The sequence below is a fragment of the Macaca nemestrina genome, chromosome 7 (genome assembly GCF_043159975.1).
Source record: "Macaca nemestrina isolate mMacNem1 chromosome 7, mMacNem.hap1, whole genome shotgun sequence".
In the NCBI taxonomy this organism is placed as follows: Eukaryota; Metazoa; Chordata; class Mammalia; order Primates; family Cercopithecidae; genus Macaca; species Macaca nemestrina.
In genome coordinates this window covers 161,706,489-161,730,790 of record NC_092131.1, presented here as the reverse complement: position 1 = coordinate 161,730,790, position 24,302 = coordinate 161,706,489, and the positions used below count along the sequence as shown (strand labels likewise).

General features: G+C 49.8%; 1 protein-coding gene across 6 annotated transcripts in view; it reads left to right on the top strand.

Moving 5' to 3' along the window:
• Window positions 1–6,762: 6,762 nt before the first annotated feature.
• LOC105492219 (isovaleryl-CoA dehydrogenase) overlaps window positions 6,763–24,302 on the top strand; it is a 30,692-nt gene continuing 13,152 nt past the window's right edge. Inside the window, exons 1-12 of one of the 6 annotated variants that reach the window (XM_071067095.1) lie at window positions 6,799–7,028; window positions 8,643–8,732; window positions 8,938–8,989; window positions 11,625–11,794; window positions 12,256–12,349; window positions 12,551–12,687; window positions 13,977–14,073; window positions 15,809–15,917; window positions 16,330–16,411; window positions 17,008–17,112; window positions 17,218–17,290; window positions 19,963–23,296. In XM_071067095.1, coding sequence (XP_070923196.1) covers window positions 6,885–7,028; window positions 8,643–8,732; window positions 8,938–8,989; window positions 11,625–11,794; window positions 12,256–12,349; window positions 12,551–12,687; window positions 13,977–14,073; window positions 15,809–15,917; window positions 16,330–16,411; window positions 17,008–17,112; window positions 17,218–17,290; window positions 19,963–20,096 — 1,287 coding nt within the window. In that variant the 5' untranslated portion in view covers window positions 6,799–6,884 and the 3' untranslated portion in view covers window positions 20,097–23,296. Of the gene's footprint in view, window positions 7,029–8,642; window positions 8,733–8,937; window positions 8,990–11,624; window positions 11,795–12,255; window positions 12,350–12,550; window positions 12,688–13,976; window positions 14,074–15,808; window positions 15,918–16,329; window positions 16,412–17,007; window positions 17,113–17,217; window positions 17,291–19,962; window positions 23,297–24,302 lie in introns of those variants that run through there. The other 5 variants (XM_011759245.3, XM_071067094.1, XM_011759236.3 and 2 more) reach the window with 5 other exon arrangements.

The window sequence follows — 24,302 nt, the reverse complement described above, 5'->3', positions numbered from 1 at the left end:
TGGTATTGCCTAGGTTTTCTTCTAGGGTTTTTATTGTTTTAGGTCTAACATTTAAGTCTTTAATCCATCTTGAATTAATTTTTGTATAAGGTGTAAGGAAGGAATCCAGTTTCAGCTTTCTACATATGGCTAGCCAGTTTTCCCAGCACCATTTATTAAATAGGGAATCCTTTCCCCATTTCTTGTTTTTGTCAAATTTGTCAAAGATCAGATGGCTGTAGATGTGTGGTATTATTTCTAAAAGAGGCTCATTATTAATAAAGACATTTCTATTGGAATATTCTAAGGGTTTTAGTAGCTTTGTGACAGGAACCAGGGACAAAAACCAAATATATTTCATATCTTACCACAGTCATAATGTATTTATACACACACACACACACACACACACACACACAAAACATTGGATTCAGCCATGCCGTCGCTCACAGCTATAATCCCAGCGCTCTGGGAAGCTCAGGCAGGAGGATCACTTGAGCCCAGGAGTTTGAGACCAGCCTGGGCAATTTAGCCAGGAGTCATCTCTGCTAAACATCGAAAAAATTAGCCAGGTATGGTGGTGCATGCCTTGTAGTCCCAGCTACTCAGAAGGCTGAGGTGGGAGAATTGCTTGAGCCCATGAGGATGAGGCTGCAGTGAGCCATGATCTCCCCACTGCACTCCAGCCTGAGTGAATGAGCGACTGAGTGAGACCTTGTCTCTATAAAACAAAAACAAGGCTGGGTGCGGTGGCCCACACCTATAATCCCAGCACTTTGGGAGGCCGAGGCGGCCTGATCACTTGAGGCCAGGAATTTGAGACCAGCCTGGCCAACATGGGGAAACCCCATTCTCTAATGAATTGCAAAAATTAGCCAGACATGGTGGTGCAAACCTGTAATCCGAAATACTCTGGAGGCTTGAACCCGGTAGGCAGAAGTTGCAGTGAGCCAAGATCATACCACTGCCTCCAGCTTGGGCGATAGAGGGAGACCGTTTCAAAAACAAAAAAAAAACCACACACACGTTGAATTCAATTGTATAATATTTTTTTAGCATTTTTGTGTCCATTCATGAGAAATATTGACCTGTAATTTTCTTCCCTTTTTTTTTCAGACAGAGTCTCACTCTCGCCCAGGCTGGAGTGCAGTGGTACCATCTCGACTCCCTGCAACCTCCACCTCCCAGGTTCAAGCAATTCTCCTGCCTCAGCCTCCTGAGTAGATGGGATTACAGGCACCTGCCACCGCGCCCGGCTAATTTTTTTAGTTTTAGTAGAGATGGGGTTTCACCATCTTGGTCAGGCTGGTCTTGAACTCCTGACCTCGTGATCCACCTGCCTAGGCCTCCGAAAGTGCTGGGATTACAGGCATGAGCCACCATGCCCACCCTGTAATTTTCTTTTGTAATGTTTCTTTCTGTTTTTTGTTTGTTTGTTTGTTTGTTTGTTTGTTTGTTTTGAGACGGAGTGTCGCTCTGTCTCCCAGGCTGGAATGCACTGGTACAGTCTCAGCTCACTGGAAGTTCCACCTCCCAGGTTCACGCCATTCTCCTGCCTCAGCCTCCTGAGTAGCTGGGACTATAGGCACCCGCCACCATGCCCGGCTAATTTTTTGTATTTTTAGTAAAGATGGGGTTTCACTGTGTTAGCCAGCTTGGTCTGATCTCCTGACCTCATGATCCACCTGTCTTGGCCTCCTAAAGTGCTGGGATTACAGACATGAGCCACTGCACCCGGCCTTCTTTTGTAATGTTTCTTGTAAGATTTTTGGTGTCAGGGTTATATTGGCCTCATAAAATGAGTTGAAATAATAAGTTTGGTATTCCTTCTTATTTATTTTCTCTTAGGTTTGTACCTTTATTTATTTATTTATTTATTTATTTATTTATTTATTTTGGTTTGAGACGGAGTCTCACACTGTCACCCAGGCTAGAGTGATGTGGCGTGATCTCAGCTCACTGCAATCTCTGCCTCCTGGATTGTAGCGATTCTCCTGCCTCAGCCACCCAAGTAGCTGGGATTATAGGTGCCCGCCACCATGCCCGGCTAATTTTTTGTCTTTTTAGTAGAGATGGGGTTTCACTATGTTGGCCAGGCTGGTCTTGAACTCCTGACCTCGTGATCCGCCCGCCTCAGCCTCCCAAAGTGCTGGGATTACAGGCGTGAGCCACCGCCCCCAGCCTATACCCATATTTCTTACTTAAGTATTTGGAAGAATTCATTAGTGAAGTCTTTTAGGCTTGGAGTTTTCTTCATGGAAGGTTTTTCATTGTGAATTTCAATTTATTTGGTAGATAAAGGACTATTCAGATTTTTCTATTATGTCAGTTGGTGTCAGTTTGATTTGTCCATTTCATCTACATTATCAAATTTATTAGCATAAATTGCTCAAAATATCCTTATCTTTTTCATATCTGTAGGATTTGAGAGCCATCCCCTTTTAATTCTTGATATCAGATATTTGCAATTCCTCCTTTTTTTGATAAGTCTTGCTAGCAGTTTATCAATTTTTTTTTTTTTTTTTTTTTTTGAGACGGAGTCTCTCACTCAGTCACCCAGGCTGCAGTGCAGTGGCGCCATCTCTGCTCACTGCAAGCTCCGCCTCGCGGGTTCACGCCATTCTCCTGCCTCAGCCTCTGAAGTAGCTGGGACTACAGGCGCCCGCCACCACGCCCAGCTAATTTTTTGCATTTTTAGTAGAGACGGGGTTTCACCGTGTTAGCCAGGATGGTCTCGATCTCCTGACCTCGTGATCCGCCCACCTCAGCCTCCCAAAGTGCTGGGATTACAGGCGTGAGCCACCGCGCCCGGCCCAGTTTATCAATTTTTAAAATCTTTTTTTATTTTAGGAGATAGGCTTTTGTTATGTTGCCCAGACTAGACTCCAACCCCTGGGTTCAAGCAATCCTCCTACCTCGGCCACCTGAGTAGCTGGGATTACAGGTATGTACCACAGCACCCAGTTTAATTTTGTTAATCTCTTTATTTTCTGTTTTTAATTTTTTTTTAGAGACAGTGTTTTGTTCTGTTGCCTAGACTGGAGTACAGTGGCCCGATCATAACACACTGTGACCTCAGACTCCTGGGTTCAAACCATCCTCCAGTCTCAGTCTCTCAAGAAGCTGAGACTACAAGCACAACCCACCATGCCTGGCTAATTTTTAAAGTTTTTTGTAGAGACCAGTCTTATTGTGTTGCTCAGGCTGGTCTCGAACTCCTGACCTCAAGTGATCCTACTGCCTCAGCCTCCTAGAATGTTGGAATTACAGGTATGAGCCACTGTGGCTGGCCCACATTACCTCTTAAGATGACTCAAAAGTGCTTCAAACATAATTGTGCCCAAAACAAGCTCAAAGTCTTTCCTCTCAGACCTGATTTTTTTCCAGTGAACCTACGCATTTATTGTAGGTTTGAGTTAAGAAAAGTGCCAACAGTGCAACACATAAATAGGCAAAGGACATGATCTGACAGTCCACAGAAAAATAAGGGCTTTCTGTATGAAAAAATCCTCCACCTCATTCATAAGAAGAAAAACTATGGTGTGTCTATACAGTGGAATAGTCTTTAAAAAAGGAAAAAAGAGGACGCTCTTAACATAGTGATATGCCAAGATCTCCAAGATACTTTGTTAAGTGTAAGAAGAATATATATTCATAATTGCTTGTATTTACATAAAATACTGGAATATTCAAGAAACTAATAAAGGTGGGCTGGTGCAGTGGCTCATGCCTGTAATCCAAGCAGTTCGGGAGGCCAAGGCAGGAGGATTGCTTGAGGCCAGGAGTTTGAGACCAGCCTGGGCAACAGAGTGAGACCCTTATCTCTACAATATACATATATACATATATATATGTATGTATATATGTGTGTATATATGTATAGATATATATATTAGGCTGGTAACATATGCCTGTAGTCCCGTCTACTTGGCAGGCTGAGGTCAGAGGATTGCTTGAATGTCATGGCAGTAAGCCATGATTTTGCCACTGCACTCCAGCCTAGGTGACAGAGATCCTGACTCAAAAAAAAAAATTAATTTCTGCCTGATTAAAAAAAAAAATAAAGCAGTGCTATGATCGGGCGTTAACTTCTCAATAGGACTTCAAATTATGGTAAGGGGGTAAGTTAGAAGCTGAGGAATGGGTGCAGGGAAGTTGGATGTGGTATGAATGATCTGAAAATGAGAGCAATGTGCCAAGTACTGTGCTGAATCATTAAGTATGCAATCACCTTTATTCCTCATAATAGCCTTAAAGTTGGCTGGTATTGTTTTCACTTTAAAGAGGATAAAGCAGCGACTGAAAAGATCTAAGGAACTTGCTGAAAGTCCCACAGCTATGTAGTGGGATTGCGTAGACCCGTTCCTGGACTCAGGGTACCAATCTGAGATGAGTTGTTCAAGAGCATTGACTCGGTTGGGTTCCGTGGCTCATGCCTGTAATCCTAGCACTTTGGGAGGCCAAGGCGGGAGGATCACATGAGCCCTTGGATCAGCTTGGGCAACATAGTGAGACCGTCCCCCCTCCGCCCTGTCTCTAATTAATTAATTAAATTTTAAAAATAAAGAACATTGACACAACATGGAGGTAAACAGAGCAAGTGAGGAGGGAATAGAGACTTAATTCCATCAGCTCTCCTCTTTCCCCTTACCACTCTTCCTTTCCCTGTGTCCCAAACCCGTGTTTCTAAGTCCTGACTGTTATTCCTATGGTGTATTAAATACATATTATTTACTATTTAATATATCTCTTGTTGTTTGTTTTCCCAAATGTTTTGTGGAGACAATGTCTCCCTATGTTGCGCAGGATGGTCTTGAACTCCTGGCCTCGAACGATCTTCCCACCTAAGCTCCCAAAGTCCTAGGATTACAGGCATGAGCCACCACGCCCAGCCTATTTAATACATCTTATTTAATATATATAGTATAATACTTAAATATGTACTATTAATATTTAACACATATTAAATACAAATGGTCCCCAACTTACGGTCTGTCGCCCAGGCTGGAGTGCAGTGGCGTGATCTCGGCTCACTGCAAGCTCCGCCTCCTGGGTTCACGCCGTTCTCCTGCTTCAGCCTCCTGACTAGCTGGGACCACAGGCGCCCACTACCACGCCCAGCTAATTTTCTGTATTTTTAATAGAGACGGGGTGTCACCTTGTTAGCCAGGATGGTCTTGATCTCCTGACCTCGTGATCCGCCCGCCTCTGCCTCCCAAAGTGCTGGGATTACAGGCGTGAGCCACCGCGCCCAGCCCTACTTAAGATTTTTCAACTTTATGATGGTGTGAAAGTGATAGACATTCAATAGATATTGTACAATATTCAATAAATTATATCTAACACTGTCTTATAAAATATGCTTTGTGTTACATGATTGTGCTCAGTGATAAGCTATTGTAAGTGTTCTGAGTCAGTTTAAGGTCCACTAGTCTAAGCTATGATGTTTGGTAGGTTAGTGTTTTTTTGTTTTTTCTTTTGAGAAGGAAATTCGCTCTTGTTTTTTTTTTTTTTTTTTTTTTTTTTTTTTTTTTTTTTTTTTTTTTGAGACGGAGTCTCGCTCTGTCGCCCAGGCTGGAGTGCAGTGGCCGGATCTCAGCTCACTGCAAGCTCCGCCTCCCGGGTTCGGGCCATTCTCCTGTCTCAGCCTCCTGAGTAGCTGGGACTACAGGCGCCCGCCACCTCGCCCGGCTAGTTTTTTGTATTTTTTAGTAGAGACGGAGTTTCACCGTGTTAGCCAGGATGGTCTCGATCTCCTGACCTCGTGATCCGCCCGTCTCGGCCTCCCAAAGTGCTGGGATTACAGGCTTGAGCCACCGCGCCCGGCCTGAAATTCGCTCTTGTTGCCCAGGCTGGAGTGCAATGGCGCGATCTCAGCTCACTGCAACCTACATCTCCTGGGTTCAAGTGATTCTCCTGCCTCAACCTCCTGAATAGCTGGGATTACAGGCATGCGCCACCACGCCTAGCTAATTTTTGTATTTGTAGTAGAGACAGGGTTTCTCCATGTTGGTCAGGCTGGTCTTGAACTCTTGGCCTCAGGTGACTCACCTGCCTCGGCTTCCCAAAGTGCTGGGATTACAGGCGTAAACCATCACGCCCGACCTAGGTGTATTTTTAAAGTGCATTTTTGACTTAAAATATTTTCCATTTATGATGGGTTTATCGAGAAGTAACCCCACTGTAAATCGAGGCAAGTCTCCAATCTGGAAGGCAGCTACTCCTTAATAGCCCCTTTCCCATAAAACATAAATCAAGGCCGGGCGCAGTGGTTCACTGCAGTAAGCCGAGATCACTCCACTGCACTCCAGCCTGGGTGACAGAGCGAGACTCTGTCTCAAAACAAACAAACAAAAAACCGTGAATCAAAATCTACAAACCTTGTCATATAATAAAGCAAATAAAGCAAGGTGTACTAAGTTATAATCAGTGTGCACATTAGAGCAAGCACTACTTTTCCGATCTTAATTATTCCAGAGATGCTTGACCAATTTACTGGGCACGTGGGCAGTTTTCTGATTGCTGTTTCCACACTTTGCTTTCCCACAGAGAGATTTCCGCAGTTAGGGGCTGCTGTTTCAACGCAGGGAGATAAAAAGAAAAAAAAAAAAAACACTTCCTCTTCTACCCCGCTAAAAACACCCATCCTAGGGAGCACGCCAGCATTTCCAGCGCTCAGGGCAGGACCACCCGGCCTGCGGCCGTTGCATTGGCTGGAAGCTGGCGGGCGATCACGGTTGATCGGCTCGGGTGCGGTCCAAGGGCAGCACCGCCTTCGGCGGGCCGCCTAGGGTGATTGGCTGCTGCAGACCCACCCCCTCGTCGGTTTGCTGGTCGGCGAAGCCTGGATTGGTGGAGCTAAGAGCTGGCTCAGCAGCAGCTCACGCTCTTGGTTAAGGGTAGAGATGGCGACTGCGACTCGGCTGCTGAGGTGGCGTGTGGCGAGCTGGAGGCTGCGGCCGCCGCTTGCCGGCTTCGTTTCCCAGCGGGCCCACTCGCTTTTACCGGTGGACGATGCAATCAACGGGCTAAGCGAGGAGCAGAGGCAGGTGAGGAGACTGACCCCCTTCCTAGCCCGAAGGTCTCGTTCCTGCCTGGTCCCCATCGGCCCAGCGCCCCCCCAGCCTTGGCTTTTGCCCGTGGGCCGTTGGGAGCGCCAGCGCCTGGGCGGGATGCGGGCCTCCGGCCTGGGGCCGGTCCCCTGACCTCAGCCTGACGTCTGTGGGGTGAAGATTTGAGACCGCAGGGCAGTACTGCTGGAAGTAGAGAGGAGTCGAGGCTGGGAGAGCTCCTGGGAGACCGATGGTGTTTTGGTGGAGGATTGGCCAGGCTACTGCTTGTGGCACAAGGGCCCTCAATCTGTATGTAGTTCACTTAACCTGAACAGTCTGAGGTATGCTTCTGACACCTGGGTGATCATCGTAATCACCAGGGAGTCTTTTTTGTATAAACAGTTTGAGGGTTTTAAAAAGCTACAGTGAGCTCTCCTGTCGCTCCTCAGCCCATTGGGTCAAAACACAAAGTTGAACAAGTACTCGAAAGAAGCAGTTAGAGGCCAGGCACGGTGGCTCACACCTGTAATCCTAGCACTTTGGGAGGCCGAGGTGGGAGGATTGTTTGAGCTCAGGGGTTTGAGATCAGCCTGAGCAACATAGCCAGACCCCCATCTCATAAAAAATAGAAAAGAAGACGATGAAGAAGTATTTACAAATGGAGCAGAACCAGAGTCCTTCCTGAGGCTTCATCTGGAGGCTGGATGGAGCTGGCAGAGGTGTGAGCCTCCCAGCAACTCCATAGTTTGTTTATAGCCAGCGAACGCTCAGAGCTTCCGTGAACCACCTCAGGCAGAAAGGGTTCAACCCCTGTTCTCAAGCTTTCCTGGCAAGAGGAATTTCTTTCTTTTTCTTTTTTTTTTTTTGAGATGGAGTTTCGCTCTTGTTGCCCAGGCTGGAGTGTAATGGCACCATCTCTGCTCACCGCAACCTCCGCCTCCCAGGTTCAAGTGATTCTCCTGCCTCAGCCTCCCAAGTAGCTTGGATTACAGGCATGCGCCACCACGCCCAGCTAATTTGGTATCTTTAGTAGAGATGGAGTTTCTCCATGTTGGTCAGGCTGGTCTCAAACTCCCAACCTCAGGTGATCCTCCTGCCTCGGCCTGCCAAAGTGCTGGGATTCCAGGCGGGAACCACCATGCCCAGCCACCAAGAGGAGTTTCTAATCTCTCTGAGTAATTGGTCCCTTTTAGTCAAAGGTTCAGGGGCTTGAAAGAGGCTGACAACTGTTGAGATCTGGAGGCTGCCTGGAATGCAGCTGGAGCACAGAGGGTGGGAGGTGGGAAGGTGCTGGGGAAGCTGGGAGAGTCAGCTGGGGTCAGCTCCTGCAGGGCCTAGCAGGCCTGGGTGAGAAGCTTGTGTTTCATTCTTATAGTGGAAACCAATGGAATGATTTTTACGTAGGGTGTGACGTTTTAAAAATTACCATCAAGCTATCTAGGCTGAAGACCTTAAGAAAGAAGATCATCTCTGAGGAGGCATAAACTGCTGAGGCCTCTCACTTTCAGTCCGATGCTGTTTGGTGAAGTTACTTGTGACCTTTTCTCTTGAATGTGCCTTGGTAGTGGAGATGCTTTCCGCAGTGGCATCTGTTTACTTCTCTCCTATTAGCTTCGTCAGACCATGGCTAAGTTCCTTCAGGAGCACCTGGCCCCCAAGGCCCAGGAGATTGATTGCAGCAATGAGTTCAAGAACCTGCGAGTGAGTTGGGAGGCCTGGGCATTGGGGGGCAGTCTGGGAGTGGGGCTGAGCTTCACTGCTGCCTGGAAGAGCTCACGCAGTTTTCTGGTAAATGAAGCCTCCCTAAATGCAGCCCCTCTCTCTGAAGTGTTTGGGTCTCATTGTTCCAGCCACATGTGACTGGCTGCCTTCCGCTCAACACTCATTCCACTTATTCTGTTGGCAGGAGTTTTGGAAGCAGCTGGGGAACCTGGGCGTATTGGGCATCACAGCCCCTGGTGAGTATAGTGTATTTCCCTAAAGAGAACTTTTCTTGTGTGCCCTTTAAGACAGTTCCCAAAAGAAGCAGGAAGGGAAGGGAAAGACTGTGTTTAAAGAAACCCAGAACTGCATCTTTTGGACCTGTGAAAGCACCCATTGTCAGCCCAGAGAACAGAACACTCTTCTATTTTATTAGACAGTGATGTGGAGAAGGCAGAGGGATTAACTTGGTCATTGTGGCTCACTTGGATCAGGATCAGTCCAACTCTTGAACTCTGCTTACTTAACAGGCTCACCCAGGTGATTTGGGAAGTTTAGAAAACTCTGGATCAAGTGGTTGTCTTCATGGTACCTCAGTCCTACTGCCTCCCCTAATCCCTATAAGCTTTGTCCTACCAGTGGCCTCTCGGCAGGAACACTCCAGGCAGGGTGTCCCTGCAGGGACTGCCTGTGTCCTCTTCTGCCCACACCTTGGTGCTCATTTGGGAGCAGATGGCAGGGGGAGTAAGGTGGGGGGTGGGCAGGGGAGAGAGGTGTCTATCTGGGCTTCCAGGTGAGGTGGCCAGATGATGTGTTTACTAGGCTCTCCCGAGGGAGAAGGCAGGGATCTGGCAGGCTCTGGTTTGGATATTCTTTTTTTTTTTTTTTTTTTTTTTGAGATGGAGTCTCACTCTGTCACCCAGGCTGGAGTGAAGTGGCATGATCTTGGCTCACTGCAAGCTCCGCCTCCCAGGTTCACGCCATTCTCCTGCCTCAGCCTCCCGAGTAGCTGGGACTACAGGCACCCGCCACCACGCCCGGCTAATTTTATGTATTTTTAGTAGAGACGGGATTTCACCGTGTTAGCCAGGATGGTCTCGATCTCCTGACCTCATGGTCTACCCGCCTTGGCCTCCCAAAGTGCTGGGATTACAGGCATGAGCCACCGCGTCTGGCCTGGTTTGGATATTCTTAACCTCTGAAGGAGGCCCAGCCTGGCTTGCAGTGTCCAGTAAAGAGATGAGCCTAGGCCAGGCACAGTGGCTCATGCCTGTAATCCCAGCACTTTTAGAGGCCGAAGCAGGTGGATCACCTGAGGTTGTGAGTTTGAGACCAGCCTGACCAACATGGAGAAACCCTTTCTACACTGAAAATACAAAATTAGCCAGGCGTGGTGGTATATACCTGTAATCCCAGCTACTCGAGAGGCTGAAGCAGGAGAATTGCTTGAACCTGGGAGGTGGAGGTTGCAGTGAGCTGAGATGGCGCCACTGCACTCCAGCCCAGGCAACAGAGCAAGACTCCATTTCAAAAAAAAAAAAAAAAAAAAAGCCCAACCTGCTTTGGCCTGTATTCACTCTGGGCATGAGAGTATGAGTGAAACCCAATACTTCTCCTTACGTCCTAGAAAGTTACATCACCTTTCATAAAATGAAACCACTTAAAGATTAATTGCAACCATCTTAATGTAAAAGCATTGGGGGAAAGGCTGCTGGTCATTCCTAAGGAAGACTCTCCTATTGTGTTTTGGTGGTTTATGTACCCCACTCCCTGCAGATAATATGCTTCTGAATCAGATTGTATTTTATGGAAGAAAGAGGCAGTTAGAAATCAGATGAAAATGGCCAGGTGTGGTAGTGGGCTTCTGTAATCCCAGCAACTGGGGAGGCCAAGGCAGGAGGATCGCTTGAGCCCAGGAGTTCAAGGCTGCAGTGAGCCAAGATTACACCATTGCACCCCAGCCTGGGCAAAAGAATGAGAGCCCGCCTCGTGAAAAAAAAAGAAAAAATTCGATGACAACTCTTTCAAGGGAACCTGAAAAAGAAAGCCGGATATAAGTTCCGGTTTCTGCACGATGTCATAGTGGCTGTTTCTAATGTCACCTGCCTTCATACTTCCCTTCCTGCAGTTGTAGGGGCAGGTCAAGCTTTCCTTAGAGCCGAGGACAAGCCTGACTTGTTGGTCAGAGTGAACATGTGTATAGGACCTTGTTAGGCTTGACCCAATCAGCAGGGCTGGGGGTGGTATCAGGTGACCCAGCCACTTTGAGTTTGGATCTGCTGCCAAGGAAAAACCATGTATTTTATGAGGAGTTCTGAAATTCTCTGCCAGCATCTCATCTTCCCTCTGCTGCACAGCCCACCTGAAGATTGTCCCTGAGGCTGTGGCTCTCCTGTCCTGTTATCAGTCCTGCTTCTTTGGGTTCAGCCCTATGCTATAAAATCTCACCTTCCCTAGGCCTTTTGCAGACACATCACATCCTCTGGCTTTGTATCTGTTCTTGGTGCTTTGGATACCACCTCCATCCCAATGTCTTTGTTTTTCTCTGTTAAACTCCAGGCCCTCTTTCTTCATTTATTCATCTGCCTCTGCATTTCTGTAACTTTCTGAGTAGTGGGTGCTCAGGTTGTTCACGTATCTTCATCAAGAGGTCTGTCTGGGATAAAGCAGGAGTTGCAATGATTGCCTTCTGAATCACCCCTCAGCTGACAAGCAGCAGCAGGCAAAACCAGTCCAGTGACCTCATAAGCAGGTCTGTGGCATCAGCTTATTCTTGTTGCTAGAGGGAATTTGGAATAGGTGCTGCAAGGTGTTTCCCTTCTGCCAACAAATGGAATATCCCAATTTAATCTGGGCTGCCTTTTCCATTCCCTTGTACCACACCACTCCCAGTTCAGTATGGCGGCTCTGGCCTGGGCTACCTGGAGCATGTGCTGGTGATGGAGGAGATATCCCGAGCTTCTGGAGCAGTGGGGCTCAGTTACGGTGCCCACTCCAACCTTTGCGTCAACCAGCTTGTGCGCAATGGGAATGAGGCCCAGAAAGAGAAGTATCTCCCAAAGGTAAGGAAATGGAAATGTAATACTTGCTAATCTCACAGTGCAACAACCAGCTATAAGACACCCTCTCCCCTTGGTGAGGGCCAGTGAGACCTGCTTTCTGTAGCATGCTGCCATGAACCCAGTGTGGTTAGGAAGGGGCCATGGATTGCTTTAAAATATTTGAGCCAAAAACAAAAATAGGACCAGACCTCTTGCATTGAACAACAGACAGACAACATGTGAAGAGAACTCGAAGAAATGGAAGAGTAGGACTAGCTTTCTTTGCCAAGGGAATGGAAAAAGGAGAGGCATTTTCAGCCTTGTAGCCATTGGGCTTCTTAGAAGAGACTTCTAGGACTTTACTGATACCCTGGTGTGAGAAGTTTGAAGGGGTGTAATGTGGACAGGAAGAAGCAGTATCAGTGAGCTGCTCTAGAGTACTCCAAGGTTGTAACAAGGCCTGTTGGGGGTTTTCCTTGCAGCTGACCAGTGGTGAGTACATCGGAGCCCTGGCTATGAGTGAGCCCAATTCAGGCTCTGACGTTGTCTCTATGAAGCTCAAAGCAGAAAAGAAAGGTGAGGCCGCTCTCGACTTGGGAGCCAAAATGGGCAGAAGTTCAGATATTATCAGGGTGAGGGAGGAACAATTGGGGGTGGCCCCTGTTGGGTTTCCAGAACTTTCTCAGAGCTGGACAGCTACTTGCTCAGCAGAAGGTCTATGGCCTGGCTGAGACAGGCCGAGATGGCTTGAGCAAATAGCCAACATCCTGCCCTTAGGAGATCACTATGTCCTGAACGGCAACAAGTCATGGATCACTAATGGCCCTGATGCTGACGTCCTGATTGTCTATGCCAAGACAGATCTGGCTGCTACGCCGGCTTCTCGGGGCATCACGGCCTTCATTGTAGAGAAGGTGAGTATAGATGGGTGTAGGGCCGGGGAGGCTTCTGCCTCCTGACAGTGGAACCAGAGATAGCCCCTTCACTGATCTCAAATGCAAGTAGTGTTGTGTGCTCTGCAAGGCCCCAGAGGTGGGGATGAGGCAGAGAGCAGACTGCAAGGAGGGTAACCAGGAAGTCCAGGGCAGATGGGTCACTTCTGAAGACAGTGGAGCCGTCCTCAGTGCCAGGCCACACAAAGAGGTCTAGAAAGGGAAGGACTGAAAGGAGGTCAGGACGTGACAGTCAGGGTACATTGGTGGACCTGATGAGTGTGGCCGTGGGAGACTGAGGTGTGGGTGGGATATAAGTGGAGACTGCCCCTGCAACAGCCTTGACAACAAAAGCAAGAAGGAAGCAGAGCAGGAGTTCAAACAAAAAGTTAGGAGTTTGGGTGTGTTTTTAGGAATGAGAGAACTGAGCAAAGTTTTTGGTCAGAAGGGAAAAAAAAAGGGAAGAAAAAGGAAAATAGAGGGAGCAATTGAGGCGTCTGGGAATGAGTGGGCAGAACACAATGGTGAGCGGGGACAGGAGAGAGAAGGATGGGTTACAGGTGATGGTGCAGGAACCACCTGCCTGGCGATCATGAGGAGGAAGCTAGGGGCCCTGTGAGGGCTGGGGCCACGGGGGGGAGTTGGCAGAGAGTTTCACGAGCGAGTATTGTAAAGGTTTGCGGTACCCTCCATAGAGGGGGGGAAAGTAGCTGTCTAGAGTTGGAGCAGTAGGGACCTGGCTGAGATTGGAAATCTCAAGGTTATGTGACGCCCTGCTCATTACAGGTCGAACGGCAGCATGTTCAGCACTCTGCTGGGCACTTGCCAAAACATGCTGCAATCCAGTAGTCCAGGTCAAAGCACAGAGGGCTCAGTTCAGCCCTAGTGATATCCTTTTGGGTACAGACAGGAGAAAACAGAGGATAAGGGAATTGACTGGGCGGATGACAGTGTCTTGGAAGTAATGTCCCCTGGGGGAAGGAAATAAGGCCGGGGGGTCAGGAGGGCTCAGAGAACTGAGCATATCATTGAGAAAGAACTGTCCCCTTGAGAACTGGGGAGAACACAAGCTAGTGGCAGAGGAGGCTGGGATCAATCTGGGGCGTTAGCACTTGAAGGACCTGGGGGGAGCATGGGACTAGGATGCTGCCATGCTGTGCAGGTACAGGGACTCAGTAGGAAGGTGGGTGCCTTCTTCCCAGGGGCCTTTCCTTTACCAGGCCCCCTTGGGGCTAATCTGTAACCAGGACTGCCTTTTGATTCCTATAAAGGGTATGCCTGGCTTTAGCACCTCTAAGAAGCTGGACAAGCTGGGGATGAGGGGCTCTGACACCTGTGAGCTAATCTTTGAAGACTGTAAGGTTCCTGGTAAGTAGCACCGAGAATCGGGGAGCCCCTCTCCTGACCCCCTTCCAGGCTGATCTGGCTGTTCTCAAGCTGAGAAAGCCTCTGGGTTAGACAGGCTTGGCATTGTTAGCTCTTCAGTGACATGTGGCTAGGCTGTGAGCTGGGGCTGCGGGACAGCGCTCCTTCCTGTCCAGGGCCCTGCAGCGGCATGCCTAACTGGCATCACACGCTCCACATAGAGTCTGTACTCAGTAGCCAGAGAAGGGTCAGACCTACCCTTTCCCACTGATGTCCTTCAGTCTTCCTGTACTTTCGCCCGTCCACTGCATGTAAGTAACTCATTAACTCACATTTTTGTAAAAAAAATTTAAACATGAGTTATTCATTTTTAGCATTAATGATGCTAAGAAAAAAAAAAACACCTGAATCCACTGATGGAAACCAGACTCAGTGAAGAGAAGGCAGTTCTGTTTGAGTATGAGTATTTTCTCCCCCGAGGTGTAACTGAAATATGACATGGTGGAGCACTGTGGGAGAGCCAGCGCAGCCATCATGTACTAACCAGACCAGGGGCGTGGATTTGTTGTTTGGGTATTTTTTTTTTTTTTTTTCGAGAAGGAGTCTTGGCTCTGTCACCCAGGCTAGAGTGCAGTGGCGTGATCTCGGCTCACTGCAGCCTCCACCTTCCAGGTTCCAATGATTCTCATGCCTCAGCCTCCCGAATAGCTGGGATTATGGGCACACGCCACCCTGCCCAGCTAATTTTTTTTTTGTTTTTTTGAGATGGAGTGTCACTCTTGTTGCCCAGGCTGGAGTGCAATGGTGCGATCTCAGCTCACTGCAACCTCTGTCCCCTGGGTTCAGCCTTCTGAGTAGCTGGGATGACAGGCACACACCACCACGCCCCGCTAATTTTGTAATTTTAGTAGACAGATGGGGTTTCACCATGTTGGCCAGGCTGCTCTTGAACTCCTGGCCTCAGGTGATCCACCCGTCTCAGCCTCCCAAAGTGCCAGGATTATAGGCCTGAGCCACTGCGCCTGGCCAGGGGCGTGGATTTGATCACCAGTTAGGTTTGCTGTCTGCCTCAGCCATGTACCATGCCTATCACTGACAGCCCAAAAAAGTGTGCTTTAATTACAGGGAGCATCCAGGGAGGGGAACCTGTGCAGCTCCTTCTTTGTTGACAGGAAAAAATTCAGCTAGCATTAAAGGCAGGTCAGTGGTGTCAACTCATTTTCCTGCCCACACCTCCCAAGGCCATCCAGTCTGGCTTACTGGGTGGAGAGGTGCTCAGCAGCTTCTGTTACTATCTCTGAATGGCCTGTCTCCTGGACAAAGAAGCTTTCGTGGACTACCCTGCAGGGAGGTGACACTGGACCAGAGCTGACTCCACCTGGGGAAAGAGTAACTCTCTGGTTTCTTTATAGGTGCCTGTGTAGAAAGAGTCAGGGAGGGATTGGGTGACTTCTAGACCAATTAACTTTTCTTCTTTCCCATCCAAGGGAGTCCAGAGAGGGAAGGGAAAGATCTAACAACCCTGGGCTTTGTGGTTGGCCTTGTGGATGGGGTGGGGGTCCTGGCAGCTCCACTTCTGACTGGAAGGGGTTCACTTGATCGTTTTCTTTTACCTGGAACCTTAGTTGAATAAAGGTCAAGTGACATATTTTAGTGCCTTACTTGAGAGCCATGTTTCCACATCTAGTACCTTTGATAAAAGTGAGGAGGCTGTGGACAGCTCTCTCCCTCTGACCAGCACTTACCCTGGCAGCTGCCAACATCCTGGGCCATGAGAATAAGGGTGTCTACGTGCTGATGAGTGGGCTGGACCTGGAGCGGCTGGTGCTGGCCGGGGGGCCTCTCGGGTAAGTGTGAGGCTTGGGGGAAGCTGGGCTCTGTCGGCCTCCTTGGCCAGTGGCCCACCATGAGCAGCAGCATCCTTCCCCTTGGGGGCCGAAGGGAGCTGCCTCCTGGCCCCGCACTCTCCTGGGAGACAAAAAGAACCACCTCCTCCCATGTTGAATTTCTTCCCACAGCAGGGAAATATCATTAAGTGACAGACCAAAGGCCTGAGGAGCAGGGTGGCTCACTCGGCTGTGGAACGACACCTGGGCTGTCACACCCCTGCACCTCTGGTCAGTCAATGCCATAACTGCGGCTAGACTTTCTGAGGCTGCTTTTCTCCTCCCTGGGACTCCGGCCTTCCCACGCTAGCATTTTGCCACCACGCCCAGTGGGATGAGGAGGTGCCCATAGGACCTTTCTCCTTTCTGACAGGCTCATGCAAGCGGTCCTGGACCACACCATTCCCTACCTGCACGTGAGGGAAGCCTTTGGCCAGAAGATCGGCCACTTCCAGGTGAGCCGCGTGCTTTTGCTGACATGTACGCTTCGACTGGGCTGAAGTTTTCTTTGAAAAGAGAGGAAGTGAGGTGGGCACCGTGGATGTTCACTGTCTCCTCTAGCAAATTGAGCTTGACTGCTTGGAATGCAGTCTTCCTCAGCATGCAGCCCGGCTCTGGAAGTCATCAGGAAGTTCATCACATTGCCACCTCGATGCCTGTGTGAGGTGGATGAACTAGACGTTGTAAGGTTGGAGAGCAAAGTGTGCAGGTTGTGGGGGCAGAAGGGAAAGAGGTTGCTATTTGTAGTTAGACCACCTGGTCCGAAGAAGCTGCTGGAAGGTAATAAGCGTTGGAGTAAATGGTGCCTTGGGAGCCATGCCTTTCGGAGGCAGTGATGGCCACTTGAGGGTGTCATGCGGGCCGTGGAATGGCCACTCTCTGGCCCTAACTCCCACACCTGCCTCCATCTCCATCATCCTGGGTAAATCCCATCTCCTCTCCATGCCCCTGCTTCCTCATCCTTGGCTGTCTTGTTGCCGTTGCTGACCTGGCTTTTGGTAACTGGGAGAGTGTTCCAGCATGTTGACCGGTGACATCCCTTTGTGCTCAGTTGATGCAGGGGAAGATGGCTGACATGTACACCCGCCTCATGGCATGTCGGCAGTACGTCTACAATGTTGCCAAGGCCTGCGATGAGGGCCACTGCACTGCCAAGGTGAGAACCGCCTCAGTCCAGGAGAGGGGGGGCAGTGGGCCGGCGGCTGGGACTTGCTGTCTGCGTGCCTCGCAGGGCCCTGCTGACCTGAGCTTCCTCCCGTAGGACTGTGCAGGTGTGATTCTTTACTCAGCTGAGTGCGCCACACAGGTAGCCCTGGATGGCATTCAGTGTTTTGGTGAGTGATCCCCACTCCCCACTCCCAGGGCTCCCTCACTCTTGGGGCCTGTGGCTGCTTCAGAAAGCGTTTCAGGGCGGGCGTGGTGGCTCACACCCATAATCTCAGCACTTTGGGAGGCCGAGGCGGGTGGATCACCTGAGGCCAGGAATTCGAGACTAGCCTGGCCTACATAGTGAAACCCCATGCCGGGCGTGATGGTGCATGCCTGTAATCCCAGCTACTTGGGAGGCTGAGGCAAGAGAATCGCTTGAACCCAGGAGGTGGAGGTTGCAGTGAGCCAAGATTGCACCATTGCACTCCAGCCTGGGTGACAGACTAAGACTCTGTCTCAAAAAAAAAAAAGCAGTCTCCTCTCCACTCCTCACTATGTGCTTATGCTAGGCCCAGATGAGCTGGGACCTTTGGGCTCTTTCTGTCCCAGTTACAAGGTGGAAATGGAAAGCAAATGAGAAAACTGCTAGATGCCAGGAGTTGCTGCTGCCTTCAGCAACACCCCCCTCTCATCCTCCCTGCCTCATAGACGCTAGGAAATGGGGAAAGGGAGATGTCTCAGAGGTAGACCAGCCTTGTTTCCATGCTGTGTGGTGGTTAAGAGCATAGACTCGAGCCGAGCAGCTGAGGTTTGAATCCTTGAGCTGCTATGCTGGCGTCCTCTCATCCCCATTTGCCATGCCTGTCAGTGGCACCCCTCTTTCTTTGTCTGGTATCCTTAGCACTCTGAGTGGCCTTTCAGCTGCAACCTCTTGCCCACCCTACCCAACAAGGTACAGTAGTCCCTTCTTCTCCTCAGCTTTGCTTTTCACAGCTTCATTTACTGTGGTCAACCAAGGTCCAAATACACTAAATGGTGCTGGGCTCACACCAATAATCCCAGCACTTTGGGAGGCCAAGGTGGGCGGGTCACCCGAGGTCAGAAGTTTGAGACCATCCTGGCCAACATGGAGAAACCCCATCTCTCCTAAAAATACAAAAATTAACTGGGCGTGGTGGTGCATGCCTGTAATCCCAGCTACTTGGGAGGCTGAGGCAGGAGAATCGCTGGAACCCGTGAGGCAGAGGTTGCAGTGAGCCGAGATCGTGCCACTGCACTCCAGCCTGGGTGACAGAGCAAGACTCCATCTCAAAAAAAAAAAGTGCAGCTGGGCACAGTGGCTCATACCTGTAACTCCAGCACTTTAGGAGGCTGAGGCGGGTGAATCACCTGAGGTCAGGAGTTCGAGACCAGCCTGGCCAACATGGTGAAACCCCATCTCTACTAAAAATACCAAAAAAAAAAAAAAATTAGCCAAGTGTGATGGCGGGAGCCTGTAATCCCAGCTATTTGGAAGGCTGAGGCTGAAGAATCGCTTGAACCCAGGAGGCGGAAGTTGCAGTAACCGGAGATTACGCCATTGCACTCCAGCCTGGGTGACAAGAGTGAAACTCCATCTCAAAAAAAAAAAAAAAAAAAAAAAGGCCAGGCGCGGTGGCTTACACCTGTAATCCCAGCACTTTGGGAGGCCGAGGCAGGCAGATCACCTGAGGTCAGGAGTTTGAGACCAGCCTGACCAACATGGTGAAACCCTATCTCTACTAAAAATACAAAAATTAGCCGGGGCCGGGCGCGGTGGCTCAAGCCTGTAATCCCAGCACTTTGGGAGGCCGAGGCGGGTGGATCACGAGGTCAGGAGATCGAGACTATCCTGGCTAACATGGTGAAACCCCGTCTCTACTAAAAATACAAAAAACTAGCAGGGCGTGGTGGCGGGCGCCTGTAGTCCCAGCTACTTGGGAGGCTGAGGCGGGAGAATGGCGTGAACCCGGGAGGCGGAGCTTGCAGTGAGCCGAGATCACGCCACTGCACTCCAGCCTGGGAGACACAGCGAGACTCCGTCTCAAAAAAAATTAGCCGGGTGTGGTGGTGCGTGCCTATAATCCCGGCTACTCAGGAGGCTGAGGCAGGAGAATTGCTTGAACTTTGGAGGCGGAGGCTGCAGTGAGCCAAGATCATGCCACTGCCCGCCAACCTGGGTGACAGAGCACAACTCCTTCTCAAAAAAAAAAGCTAAATGGAAATTTCTAGAAATAAGCAGTTCATAAGTTTAAAATCCACACTATTCTGAATACCATGATGAAGCATTGTGCCATGCTGCTCTGTCATGTTTGGTACGTGAAACGTCCCTTTGTGCAGCCTATCCATGCTACGTGGGCTACCTGCCCGTTAGTAGTCACCTAGAGTATCCAGTCAGCTGTCTTGGTATCACAGTGCCTGTGTTCAAGTAACTCTTATTATTTTACTCAGTGGCCCCAAAGTGCAAGAATAGTGATGCTGGCATGTCATAATAGTTCTGTTTTAGTATTAGTTATTATTGTTGATCTCTTATTGTGCCTAACTCATAAATTAAACTTGCTCATAAATATGTATGTATAGGGGAAAAAACAACATATATATGGGGTTTGGTACTATCCACGGTTTCAGGCATCCACTGGGGTCTTGGAATGTATCCCCCAAGGATAAGAAGGGACTAGTGCATTCCCCACACCCCTCCATCTTGCTACCTTTTGCTGCTTTTCTTTAATCAGTCTCTCCTCCTATGGCCTGTTTCTATATACTCGGCCTTCTCTTTGCTTTCTTTGTTTTGCCCACTGTCAATCACTTCCTTTCTTCTCTGCCCAAACCCTTGTTGCAGGTGGCAATGGCTACATCAATGACTTTCCCATGGGCCGCTTTCTTCGAGATGCCAAGCTGTATGAGATAGGGGCTGGGACCAGCGAGGTGAGGCGGCTGGTCATCGGCAGAGCCTTCAACGCAGACTTTCACTAGTCCTGAGACCCTTCACCCCCTTTTCCTGTACCTAGTAGCCTTTCTTGGCAAGTAGAGATGTGGCGGCTCTCCCACCCTGCCTGCAGCAGGCCCTCCTGCCCAGCTGGTCTTGTTAGCCCTCTGGCCTCTGGATGAGGTTGAGTTCTCCACAACAGCTCCCAAGCATCATGGCCCTCACAGCCGGGCCAGTGCCAGGACTAGTGTTCTGTGACTTAAAATGGACTCAGCAGGAAGCATATTGTCTGGGGATTGTTGGGACAGGTTTTGGTGACTCTGTGTCCTTGCGCTCTAACTTCTGAGCCCACTTCCCAGGGTAGGCATCTGGGGGCATGCAGATACCCGCCTCTTTCTCTTGGGTGAGCCTCTGGCAGGACGATCTCTCTGCTCAAGCACAGCAGAATCATGGCCCCTCCGTGAATTGGAACTTGGTGCAGGTTAAGTATCCCTAATCCTAAAATCTGAAACACTTCTGGTTCCAAGCATTTTGGATAAGGCATATTCAACTTGCAGTCTCTCTTCTGGGGGAAAAAAATAATTAAAAACCTAGCCTAGCCAGGCGTGGTGGCTCACGCCTGTAATCCCAGCACTTCAGGATGCCAAGGTGGGTGGATCACCTGAGGTCAGGAGTTCAAACCCAGCCTGGCCAACGTGGAAACCCCATCTCAACTAAAAATAGAAAAAAATTAGTTGGGCATGGTGGCGGGCACCTGTAACCCCAGCTACTTCAGGAGGCTGAGGCAGGAGAAACACTTGAACCCGGGAGGCGGAGGTTGCAGTGAGCCAAGATTGCGCCATTGCACTCCAGCCTGGGTGACAAGAGCAAAACTCTGTCTCAAAAAAACAAAACAAAAACCTGGCCCTTGTTTCTTCCAGTTTCTAGAGGTATCATCTCCTAGCAGCTTATGAACACATATGCTTGGCCAGGCAGGGTGGTGTGTGCCTGTAATCCCAGCACTTTGGGAGGCCCAGGCGGGAAGATCACTTGAGCCTAGGAGTTCAAGGCTGTAGTGAGCTATGATGAGACCACTGTACTCCAGCCTGGGCAACAAAGTGAGACCCTGTCTCTAAAAATAAAAATAAATGATGGCTGGGTGCCGTGGCACACGTCTGTAATCCCAGCACTTTGGGAGGCCAAGACGGGTGGATCACTTGAGCTCAGGAGTTCGAGACCAGCCTTGCCAACATGGTGAAACCCCATCTCTACTAAAAATACAAAAATTATCCAGGGGCGGTGGTGCACACCTGTAATCCCAGCTACTCAGGAGGCTGAGGCAGGAGAATCACTTGAACCTGGGAGGCGGAGGTTGCAATGTGCCAAGATGACACCGCTGCACTCCAGCCTAGGCCATAGAGCGAGACTCTGTCTCAAAAAAGAAAAGAAAAATAGGCCGGGCGCAGTGGTTCACACCTGTAATGCCAACACTTTTGGGAGGCCGAGGCAGGTGGACCATGAGGTCAAGAGTTCAAGACCAGCCTGGCCAAGATGGTAAAACCTCATCTCTACTAAAAATACAAAAATTAGCCAGGCGTGGTGGCAGGCGCCTGTAATCCCAGCTAATCCCAGTCTCAGGAGGCTGAGTCAGAGAATTGCTTGAACCCGGGAGGCAGAAGTTGCAGTGAGCCAAGATCACACCACTGCACTCCAGCTTGGGTAACAGAGTGAGACTCTGTCTCAAAAAATAATAGGCTGGGTGCAGTGGCTCACACCTGTAATCCCAGCACTTTGGGAGGCCGAGGCGGGCAGATCACAAGGTCAGGAGTTTGAGAACAGCCTGACGACCAACATGGTGAAAACCCGTCTCTACTAAAAATATAAAAATTAGCCGGGCCTGGTGGCACACGCCTGTAATCCCAGTTACTCGGGAGGCTGAGGCAGGAGAATCACTTGAACGTAGGAGGCGGAGGTTGCAGGAGCCATGATCGTGCCATTGCACTCCAGCCTGGGCGACAACAGAGTGAAACTGTCTCAAAAAATAATAACAAAGTAAATGAACACATGTGCTGCTAAGAGTCTGCTGTGTGGCAGAGCAGAGGACAGCGTGCTTTTGTGTGCTGTTGGAAGACTAGCTCCTCCTGTACAGCACCTCTGAGCCCTTGTGCACTGCCCCACCCTGCCACAGGCACCATCCAGTCCTGGCCATGTGACCACCCACAGCTGACTGGGCAGCAGGCACAGGCCCTACCCGAGCAGACCGGAGTTGGCTAGCCTGACTCCAGCTGAGGCTGCCTGTGTACATTTCTCCAGATACCCTTTGGCTAATTTTGTTATTACTGCACAGTGGCTGCTGCCATTTTGTATTAAATATATTGTGAAACAAACCCATCTGCTTCTAAAGCAGTGATTTTGGGGAGAAGCAATCTACTTGCTGCTGCTTCCTTTCTGGATCCAGCTTGTGTCCTTGGAGAGTGGCTGGTCCAGGTCCTATTCCTGCCCTCCAGCCTGTTCTTTCATGAGGGACAGGAAGATAAAATCAGCCCTTAGGATAGAGGTCTCAGCCTCCCTTTCCTAGATCTCCCAGTGAGTTTTAAAAGAAACAGGGAGCCCAGAGTGCTAAGTTCTTACAGCCAGAAGGAAGCTTATAGATTTCTGAAAACTACGCCTATGTTTTTAAAAAGATCAACACAATATGACTTTGTCAAGGTCAAAATGAACTAGAATCCAGATCTGCTAGTGGCAAAAATGGGGATGTTCTGAGAATTCCAGCCTTGGGCCCCACTGTACAGCCTGGATAGAGTGTGGTCTGAGAAGGGAATGGGTCTAGGTTGTTCCACCCCTTCCGAGTTCCCTAAAGAGGTAACTGGTTTTCTTGGCTCTCAGCCCAGCAGCGCCTATCCTGGCTTTTGGTCCTGGCCTGCAGCCAAGTTGCTGTTCCTAGCCTGAGGCTTGAGACAGGTGGGGTTAGCTCCTCACCAACCCCAGTTCAGTCCCATCCTGAGGGCAAGATCCTGGCCTCATAGGCAGTCCCTTTCACTTCCCTGCCATGCTCCCTGCTGTGTTGGAGATGAATGTGACTGAAAGGGCCATCTTGCTGGCTTAATGTGTGGCTGGAACGACCAGCCTGGAGACACAATGTGGCAAAATGGGGTGCTTCATCCAGTCTGTCTAAACCCTGTCGACTTGGGGAGGTGATTTCTTTCCTGATTCTGTATGTGAAGCAAAAGAAATGTTTTAAAATTAAAAGGAAAAAAACCAAAATGAACCATGTAGCCTGAGTGGTAAATGGAAGAACAAGGGGCACGTCTACTTTGGTTCTGGTGGGCGTGTTTGGTTGCCTACATGCATTGGGCAAATCTGCAGCACCAGCTGCCAGCGCTGCTCCTTCCTGCGGCTGGCTTATTCCACTCCAATTTTAGGCAGGTCACACTATCAGAGCAGCTCACTGCTGTTGATGCTGCCTGCTCTGTGGGAGGGCAACAGAACCTTGGGATGTTTTTTAAGCGTGGTCTGAGCACACCCCTTATCAGAATTTGGCAACCTGAAAGAAATGCAGGTTCCTGGATCCTGCCCCAGACCTAATCACATCCCCAAGGGTGATTCTAGACACGGCAATCTTTTACAACTACCATCTGGGTCCTAGAGCAGGCTTCCCCGGGAGCCTGAGTCCTAATTCTAAATCCATATAATCCAGTGATAACAATCCCTTGCCCATGTAACTCTCTCAAGTCTGAGCTCCTTGATCTTTGCACAACCGAGTGCAGGAGGCAAGGTTTCGCGCAGGACACGCTTTCAGAAGACCGGTAAGGTGAGTTGCCCTCGGTGGGATGGGACCAGACCTGGTGTAAATGCAGCGCGCTGACTGGAGAGAGGTGCCCAGTCCACTGCCTGCTGGACGGGAACTGGGACCTAAGACCCGGGTGGTCATCTGTCTCGACCCCCAGCCTAGGGCAGGTCCAGAGTCCTTCCTCTGACCCTCTCCCTCCAGGCAGCGCGCTTCTTGGAGCGCAGCACTGGCTCGCCAGACGCAGCTCAGAAGTCGCATGGAGCTCGCCTGACCCCTGCCGGCTGCCGCGTGGTTGCAGACGTGCGGAGCCAGTCTATCCGGCCTTTGCCTGGGGTTCTGGTCCCAAGGCCCCCAGTCTGGGATTTCAGGACTCAACGACGTTTTGTTTTAGCCAATAAGGACATTAAAGGGAAGGGGGGTTGGGGGAATGCCATCCTCTATTACCATCATTTCATACAAGGCCTTTTTTTTTTTTTAAAGACGG